Source organism: Halichoerus grypus, chromosome 12 (genome assembly GCF_964656455.1).
Source record: "Halichoerus grypus chromosome 12, mHalGry1.hap1.1, whole genome shotgun sequence".
Taxonomy (NCBI): Eukaryota; Metazoa; Chordata; class Mammalia; order Carnivora; family Phocidae; genus Halichoerus; species Halichoerus grypus.
In genome coordinates, this window is record NC_135723.1 from 16,665,777 (window position 1) to 16,676,134 (window position 10,358).

Genomic DNA, 10,358 nt, shown 5'->3' on the forward strand with positions numbered 1-10,358 from the left:
TCTAATGCACAAACTATTTCTCACTTAGTTATACTACCTATTTCCAAAATCTATTTGGGAAGAAATCAAATAAACAAGTAGAGTTAAATCATGAAATAAAAATAGAAGATCAAAAGCACTAAGGAAAGCAGAAGAAAAAAGGCCTGTGATTATCTATCAAGAAACACAGGGTCAAATTTTATGTTCAAAGGTAGGGGAAAAATGTGATGAAGTACATAGTTTATATTATCTGAAAAAATTAAGCACACTAAATTTTCAAATTTGTTATGCTTTTCTCACCATAAAATGAGAAAAGGACTTCAGTGCATGAGTCCTTTAGGAGGCATGTGAAGTGAAAGAGTGGGCATTGCCTTCCACTTCCACTTTATAAAATGGAAGAAATGGTCTTTAAACAAGCACATTTCATGCTCCCACTGCATCATTACTGTGGGCACCATGACACTTAATGTCATTCACAGATGGTGACCTCCGGCAGACATGGTCAGACACCAACAAGTTTGGCCTTCATGCTCGCATTTATTAGGAAAAAGTTTAAACTTTTTAAATACAGTTAGTATTTTAAATAAAGTTAGAAATGCCATAAATTTGAAATTCATATTCAAATATGAAATAGCTTTATGTATTTAATAAAAGAAAAATAACAGAAAAAATAGAGAACAATTAAATCAACATCAATATGCAGGTTTGAAATATCACACTTGCACTTGAAAATGTAGTTGACATTTGGTAAATTTATATAGAATTCACACTGCTGCATCTTAATAAAATATAAATAACTCCGACAATTTAACTCCAATGTATTTTGTGATTATGCAAACGAATGTATATAAGTGTATTAGACAGGTTTATTTTTCTTGGAATCTGGTTTCTAATTTATGCATCATAAAAATGATTTTGGCCATAAAAATCACTGTTAGTTAGTTTTAAAAAGAATGTTGAAGGAAAAACTATGTAATATTATTACCCAAAATATAGGCACTAACCATATTTAATCAAGTACACTATTTTAATGCACAGCGAATATTCCACTGAGAAAATTGTGGAAGTTCAAGATTCATTTAATGCTGAAAAGAATAAAACATCAAGAGTCTAGCTAAGGAAAAGGGACAGGAGGTAAAACCAGTGTGTTACCATCCAGAAATTTTTCAAGTTCATCAATTGATTTTCAATTTCTTTACTATAATGAATCAGAAGTATTCCTATAAAACACACACACAAAGTTTCTAAGATGAAAATTAGATTCCTTAATATATTGACTAGAAGCTAAAATTATGTAAATATCACATAATTGAAAAATTAATATACAATTGAAAAATTAATCTTTATCTAACATGTTTTTAAAATTAAAAACAAAGTATATCATTGGAGAAATATACAGTGTCTTAATATTATAATCAATAAAATACTATTTTCACCACGATCAAGATATATAAACTTAAAATAAGTACATTATGACCTAATTCTATTTATATCATGAATAAAAGCTCATGGTTTGTTACTGATTTAGTATGAAAATAAGAGCTTTGCTACACAGGAAGAAATTCTCAAGAATTTTTTTCCTAAAAAAAAAAAAAAAAAAAAGAGTACTATGAGCCATCCAGAAAAGATTTTTCTTCCTTTTCTTCTCAAATGAGAAATCCAATTTCTCATAGAATTCTAAAGAAATTTCCCATTGAATTACTAAACTAACTCCAAAGTAGCCCTAAGAGAATATCAGTAAAGCACTTGCATTTCAGGTGGAAATAAATTTTAAAAGGATTCTAACTTTTATAATTTTAATCACTAACAGTAAATGTATAATCAAGTAACATACCAGTGTTCAAGTGACATGCCCTTTAAAATCAATGATGTTTTGGGGCGCCTGGGTGGCTCAGTTGGTTAAGCGACTGCCTTCGGCTCAGGTCATGATCCTGGAGTCCCAGGATCGAGTCCCGCATCGGGCTCCCTGCTCGGCAGGGAGTCCGCTTCTCCCTCTGACCCTCCTCCCTCTCATGCTCTCTGTCTCTCATTCTCTCTCTCTCAAATAAATAAATAAAATCTTTAAAAAAAAAAAAATAAAATAAAATAAAATCAATGATGTTTTGTTATATATTTTGACATTATGTCTGCGAGAAACTCTGGAACCATAATTCTAACATTACACCAATTATATATATACTTTATTCAACAGGTGAAATCACAGATATTGTGGGGTTCTAAAAACCATTTAGCAGCTTTCTAGGGCAGATTCAACTTTAAAGGGAGACTTTGAGAGTCAAAATATGGTGTCATCTTAGTCATATATAAACCTCAAATGAAATTCCAATACAAAATGTGCTTTCAGTGAACATTTTCCAAAGCAAAACAAAATTCTGATGTGTGTTACTTGATAAGGTTAATACAAAAGCATTTCTGAAAAAAAATGTTTTCTAATAGCAGTTTTGGAAATACTGCCCCATTGCTTCTAAATTCAAGGCATTGTAAATATTTGGGAGGTGCAGTTTTAAACATTGTCCTACTTAAAATCCTGGAGTTGTTCAGATGTGAGATTGAGATGTTTTATAAAATCAGGAATCAAGTAGGAGAACTCCATTACTTCAGAAGTGAATTTGGGATCCAGTTTGAAGATTTAAAGTTCAACTTGATAGATTGTCAAGGACACATGGAAGTGAATTCTCATTCAAACAAGTGATTATGTATTGTTTCAAAAAATTCCACATTTTAATCCAGACTCCGCCACTTAAGTGTTGTGACTTTGAGCAAGTTACATGACTTCTTGTACCTGTTTTCCCACTGAAAATAAGGACAATCAGTCCCTCATAACCCACTGTGGATGAAAGGTCTGAGATAAGCACTAATTCTATGGCAAATTTCCTCATTTCACTGTGCTGGGTGGTTCCAACTGCACAAAATTTGTGTTTCTCTAATAATGTTCTAATTGCTGTTCCACCCCCCACAGATGGAAGCCTTGATGCAGACATTGCTCCCAAGCCCACAATTTTCCTTCCTTCAATTGCTGAAAGAAGACTCCATAAGGCTGGAACATACCTTTGTCTTCTTGAGGACTTTTTCCCTGATGTTATTAAGATAGATTGGAAAGAAAAGGATGACGAAACAATTCTCAAATCGCAGCAGGGAGACACCATGAAGACTAATGACACATACATGAAATTCAGCTGGCTGACCGTGAGTGGAGCGTCAATGGATAAAGAACACAAATGTATCATCAAACACGAGTGGAATAAAGGAGGAGTTGATCAAGAGATTCTATTTCCTTCACAGAAAAATGGTATGTACATGTATATATGAATGCAACTTTCCAGTACCTTTTTCTTCCAAAGGAAATATTCCACCTTTTCTGTCAAATACTAATGAAAAGAAACAAATAGAAACCTTTCATTGATGTTGTTACCTTTAACGGTAGCATAAATGTCCTGCTATTTTCCCATAAAATTGAAGTAAAATGGACTTTGGAACATAAAGAGAAAAAGAAAAAGACAAATTCACTTAGTCTTTCTTGCCTCAGTTTCATTATCCAAAATATGAAGGTCACAGTGATGTTTTTTGGGGATCATTGTACAAATTAAATGAAACAATACACATGAAAGCACCTAGCAACCTCGCACATCATAAATGCTCAAGAACCACCTTTGATGATCTTACTTTATCAGGAAATAAGAACAATTATACATCTTTCAGGAATGTTCTATTCAGTGGTCAAAGTCCTTCTCACTTCAGTCTTGCTCTACACAAAGTATAACCCATAAACAATGAGATAGAGGCTACAATAATTTGGTCACTATGGTTTTAGTATGGTCTTAGATTTCTCAGATTTGAATTTTATATACCACTCTAAGGTGAAGTTTGGTAAATAAAGATTGGGTGAAGCTAATGTGTACAATCATTCTTCCATTCAACATAATGGATATATTCCTTACCATTGGTAAAGCTGCTCAGCAAACATTATTGCAGTCCTAGTGTGTGCCAGGCCTGGTAGAGATGCAGAACGAACTACTGCCCCAAGGAGGATCACTACAGTAGAGAGAATATACTTTTCCTAATCACTCAGGGTCACTTGTGATTCAGGCATGATTCAGGCATTGTGTCCCAAATTAACCTCATCGGGGCTTATGCTAGACATATTTAGACAGTGTGGCAGACAGCTGAAGGTGCCCTGGCCCGGCTGTGGTCCAGTAACTCACTAGATTCAGTCAAGTCCTGGCTTTAACATCACAGACCAAGACCCCAGAGGGACCATGAGAAGGAACCAGTCTGTACTTTCCCTGTGGTTCACAAGCCCTTGGGAAGCAGCGGGAAACAAACACATGACAAAACATGCAAAGACCTTTGCAGTGTACCACTCTGAATTGCTGAAGTAAATCTTTATCCTCTTGGATCCTTAGTGTTTCCAGTGATCAAATTTAGAGTCAAAACTTACTTACCTTTCCTTTCTCCTGGCATGTAGTGAAGAGAAATTGTAATAATGCCAGTGAAAATGCTTGTTTCTGAAAACATGAGATGGACACATTTATTCATCTGTTTATTGTATTTATGTATATTTTCCTAATAACTGGTGTAAGATTACAGACAGCCCTAATTTCTTATTTCTACCACTAAGAAACAGAGAGGAGGCAAATGAGAAAAACACAAGTTTAATGTAACTACTGGGCTGAAGTCCTTTAGGTATTGATTTCTATAATGATCAAAGTAAAAATATATTATATTACATTCTATGGTGATGATAATAGAAAAGAGAGATGTTTTTATTCATGATGTATTTTACCTGGGAATTAATTTCTGAAAGGAATGTCTCCCAAGATCTTCTCATAGCAACAAAACTATTGAGGGCATTTCTGTTAATGCCTTTCCACAACAAATTTCTAATGCTGTTTCTTGTAAGTTTTTTGTTTGTTCTTTTTGTTTTTGATGAAAGCTAAAAATATATAGAACATGGAAGCCCAAATCCATGAAGTGATTTTGAAGAGATAAAACTATTCTGGTCCAAGTTTTCAACCAACCTGATTGAGAAAAAGAACCTAGGGTACACCCACAGATTTTAATTTGAGAGATTGTTACCTTAATGTTTTTCAATCAATCAATGCGTGGTGATTAGAGATTTTTATTTCTCTTTTAATGAGTAAAACCACTATAGAAAAGAAAGGGAATTTTAAGACACTTTAAGTCAGTTCTTGAGAATATTTTAACACCAAACATGATTATATATACTTTTTTATTCTTGGGATTTACTCCAAAGCCTACAGCTCAGATTTATTTGTTAAGAGTGTACCAAAATAAGATTGTGTGGAGTGAACAATTTGCATAACAGAACCACATATGTATGGACAAGGACACATCAAGCAGAGAAAGGATAAACCAAAACATGTTGGGACTCTTCCTCCATCCAACAGTCAATGATCTTTTTAAGGATTTTTGTCTTTGTATGCATGTTGGGTTTTGTTTTTGTTGTTGTTTTTTACATTGTAAAGAAGTACAACCCTCACCTCAGTTTTATATATTCAGAAAACTATGATTATTACTTGGCCCATCTTTTTATCCCTTGAAAGAAGTGGACTGAACTGTGAAAATTCTGTAACAGAAAGGTCATTTGTTAAGAGTAAGATACTGGAAGAGATGATGTCTGAGAGTCCACAATGGTGGACTTATTATCCATTTCTATGGATTGTTTTACAATGTATTTTCCACATGCTCTAGCTCATCTAAACCCTCACAATGGTCCTTTGAGTGCTGGCTCTGCCAATCACTGGTATGACTCCCAGCAAGTTACTTAGACTCTCTAAACCTTATTTCTTCATGTCTAACATGAATACAGCACACTTCAGTGTCACTGGGGGATCAGATGACCTAATACATGTGAACATTTCACATAGTGCCTAGCACAGTAATAATCACTCAATAGGTATTGGCTTTCATTAATATTGTTCTCATGTCCACAAACACCACCACTCCAGAAAATCGTATGCAAGAGTTGGGGATATTGGGAACATGTGTGCTTTGGAAAGGTAGGACCTCTTTCTATTGCTTAGATGGGGAATTTACCTATTCCAGACTCCTTCCAAAATTTAAGATTCTGCTGTGCACTCTAGGGTTGGATGAATTCATTTTGGTAGCAACCCTCCCTTCATGTCAGCAGTGGGTGCTGAGGACTGTACAGCAGCCAATGTTGCTAGTTATTTTTCCATTCAACAAGTATTTATAGAACACCTACTGTGCGGCAGGCACTATGCTGGGAGCTATGAGCACAGAAGGAAAACAAGATAGTCTTAGACATTACCCTCCAGTGGTGAGAAAACAAGAAAAAAATGTATCATTCATGAACTTCAACATCTTCATGTGCAGAAATACAATATATGAATTGATCTACTGAATTACACACTCAGAACAATCAATTCTGGAATTGTGGGCTCATATTAGTAATGACTCTCTCCTCTTGGTTGACAAATTCTATCTATCTGTCTATCTACCCATCCATCTCTCCACAACACAGACACCTGTCAAATAATGGATATGAATAATTGAATACTTGTCCTCATTTCTTTTAGAGCTTGCTGCTATAAACTCCACAAAACCTTCTGTGAGATATAAAGATGGTAAGATTTTGTCTATGTTTGCCTTTATGTTATGCTATAGCACTTTTTCCTGCAGATCAATTTAACCTTTGAACTTCCTGGGCTTCAAGGAGAAACCTCAGAATGGCTGGATCTTGCAAAATAGACTGAGTGATATTTAAGTCAATCCATCATTTCTCAGGAGTCATCTTCACACAGTAAATGCAGGTTTGGGTGTGAGAGGACTATAAATTAGGGGTGCAGTGATGTGCTCTGAATTCTTTCAACAATGGACTTCATTTTTTCTGTAGCTTTTGTTTCTACTGACTGAGGAAAACATGATATCAAATTGCTTCTCCTTGTTCTTGCTGGTGGTTCATAACATGAACCGACACTGAGAGCTTCTTGTACAGAAGGCGTTGTGCTGCACAGTGAGTGCATTCTGTTTAATTCCCTTAATACTCACTGTGAAGGAGTTTATTCCCATTTCACACATGAGGCAATGAGCTAAAATTAATTAAGTCCCTTGCACCACCACACAGTGAGATCAGGGGCTTCAACCCAGACCATCTGAATTAACAATTCATGCACTTTACTCAGTTTTCTATTCTTCTATGTTTTTGTCATAAAGCAAGATATCCCAAAGCTAAGACCCTGAGACAGGTGCACACTTGGGGAGGAGGTGTAAGTGCAGGATTTCAAATGCCACAGACTGGACATTAACCCCAGTCTTTTAATTATTAGCTACATGAATATGGGTACAGTAGTTACATTTTCTGAGCCAAGCAGAAATAACACAAATAATGCCTCATTCAGTAATTGAAGACATAAGGTCACATATGTCTAACATAGGATATTTCACTTAGCTGACACATAAGTACTAGCGTCAGGACCTTTATTCCAACATATGTAACAAGAAAGTACAAAGACCATTGGCTCTAGCCCTGCTGATCTGCCCTCCATGTCCAATATCAAGGGGCCTCTAGACTTTAGCTAACATGTTACTTGACCAAGGACCCTTTGTCAAGGAATTACGAGCACAGCATCACTTGATGTCCTTTTCCACACCAAGGGCTAATGATTCTGGAGTTCTGACTCTTTGGAGATAAACACGTAAAAGAAATTTCCATAAGAACAGGCTCAACCTGATGGTTCATTGAGTAGCCGATCTGGCCCGCTATCATTGGCATTAATTATTTCTTGATATCATGTATTTCCTGCAAAACCTCAAAGGATAATAAATGCAATTATCCTATAACATCATAACTACAATAAAAGTATTCAAGAAAGACAAGGGAGCGAGTTTGACCTCCTAAAATTGCAGAGAATTTGGATTTGCCCCTTTCTTTCACTTTTTTATTTTATTATTTTTTTAAGTTTTTATTTAAATTCCAGTTAGTTAACATATAGTGTGATATTAGTTTCAGGTATACAATATGGTGATTTAAACTTCCACTCATCACCACTAATGCCCTCTTTACTAAAACCTCCCACCCACCCTACCTTGAACACAAGCAAATTTCCATTGATTGTACCCTTAATAGGAATCTCAGCAATGCACAAGATATAATGGCTAAGATGCTTCTAAATCAGCAATTCATCTTTATATTTATGCTTAACTCTTTGTTGTCAGGAGTATTTATTACACGTGAGGTACAGAAATACAGAGTAGGTAAGAATGTGTTCTTGAACATTATGTTGCTGGGATTAAAATCTTGCTGGTGGTATTTACTAACTGTATGGTATCAGGCAAATCAATTCTCTGTCCTCAATTTATTTGTAAAATGGCAATGAAAATAATAATCTCCTAGGTTATTGAAAAATTAAGATTAAAGCTTTGCACACAAACCTCTCAAATTAAATGTCTGCCATTTAGTTAGTGATTAAAGCATATTAGATATATTATTACTTACAGATGTAGTGGGGGTGAAGAAATGGTAAAAGCTATTTTTAACCAATGCTTTTTCAGGTTGATTCATCAGCCTTACTTTTTAATACTTTAGAATGTTCTAAGTGAATTTCCCAGAGGTTGTTGATGGACTTGACCTGCAAGCTGGATTCTGAGTTATTTGGTGATGGTGGTGGTGGTAGTGTTGGTGGTATAGACGTTTATTGTCAGGTTGTGCTGGTGTGGGGGCATCACTTCAACCTAGATCATCAGAAATGTGTAATGTGACCCCTTTCCCATTAATAAGTCCTAGCCCTTCAAAAGAATAGAAGGTGAAACTAATAAATGACTTCTTTTAGACACCCTGCAGCTGCAGCTCATGAACACCTCTGCCTACTACACCTACCTCCTACTTCTCCTCAAGAGCCTGATCTACTCCAGCATCATCATCATCTGTCTGCTTGGGAGACCAGCATTCTGTGGCAACAGGAAGAGTTCCTAACACATGGTGGCACCAAGGGTCCACTTGTCTCTATTGTCTATTGTCCCTAAAATTGTCTGCTGTGCATCTAGTGGGACTTTCTCTCTGAGTTTGGTATATTTCAGTTCAAATGTGTTTTTTTCTCTTGTGTCATTATTGCAGAACTGGTTAACAAACCACTGGGTAAACAGAAACTTTCACTCCACAACAAGAACAAATTCTGCCATGACTCAGGGGTGGGGCCAGGGGACCATTCACAGGGGCTTCAGCACCACTCCCTCCTTAATGTCCACCAGCTCCTCAGCCACCTGGTACTCATGTCTCTAAGCACAGCCAACACACAACTTCCAGTTGCATCTCTTGGGGCTCTTTAACCAGATAATTGCTTCAAAGCCATTTATTTTACACATCTGGACTCCCATCTTTGCTACCTGAGTATTGTACTGCTTCATCATAATAGGCACAATAAAAACAATCAAAAGTCTACTTTTGCCTCTGTGTTCTTTCATTTGGTACAATCTAACTGAGAGTCCAAGGTAAGGGACAGCATGACAACTGAGCCTTCAAATTCAACACTGGTTGTAATATTGGTCAATTCCACATTTCTAATTCTTTCCCTGAGATAGTCCTTATGACGCCCTCTTTGGGGCACCAGCCTCAGGGCAGCCACAGCCAATGAAGGTGTCCAAGTTATTTCTCTTTCAAAGAGTTCAGATTCAGATTCATTTGGTTTAAGATGCTCTGGTGGCGACAGTATAACATGTCGCATGACTTGCAGGTGTGTTCAGACCTATCCCAGTGTTTCACAGACACCATGTTCCTGACCTCACAAGAACCCCATGAGAGCCCCACTAACACCAGAAAGGTGGGGTGATGGAGGGGTTAAGTGCTTGAACTCTGAATCCCAAGGGCTTGAATCTATAGCTATATGAACTCTCTGTGCCATTATTTTATCATCTGTAAAATGAAGATACAGTGTGCTCTGTCTCCTGGAGTTGTGTAGATGTGATGATTTAATTTTGTTGGGTACATGCGAGTCCTCAACAGCATTAGCATTTGCTGTTGGCAGCTCTACCTAGAAATATTAGATAACACACTTGCTCACACACACTCACACACACCCTCAAGGTATGTAGTAAGATTTACATGCAACACCATAGCACCATTTACCACAGTCCCAAATTAAGCCCAACACCTAAGAAGAAATTAAAAAAATAAAATAAATGATGTTGCATGATGGACTAGTATGCATTTACACAAAAATGTAGATTGTTGAAGAAATGGAAATTAATCAGAAAGTGATATTGAGGTGGCAGCTGCCTGGCTCAGTGGAAGGAACGAAGTGTAAGTTGTAAGGTGGTGCCCCACAGTGAGTGTAGAGATTACATAAATAAATAAAAACTTTTTTTTAAAAAAAGAAGGTGTTGTTGAAGAAATATCCATG

General features: G+C 36.3%; 1 gene segment (V, D, J or C); it reads left to right on the forward strand.

Moving 5' to 3' along the window:
• Positions 1-9,301, forward strand: part of LOC118551592 (T-cell receptor gamma chain C region C10.5-like) — a 48,240-nt gene extending 38,939 nt beyond the window's left edge. Inside the window, 3 exon segments of the C gene segment in view lie at positions 2,939-3,268; positions 6,540-6,587; positions 8,793-9,301. Coding sequence covers positions 2,939-3,268; positions 6,540-6,587; positions 8,793-8,935 — 521 coding nt within the window.
• The last annotated feature ends 1,057 nt before the right edge of the window (positions 9,302-10,358 follow it).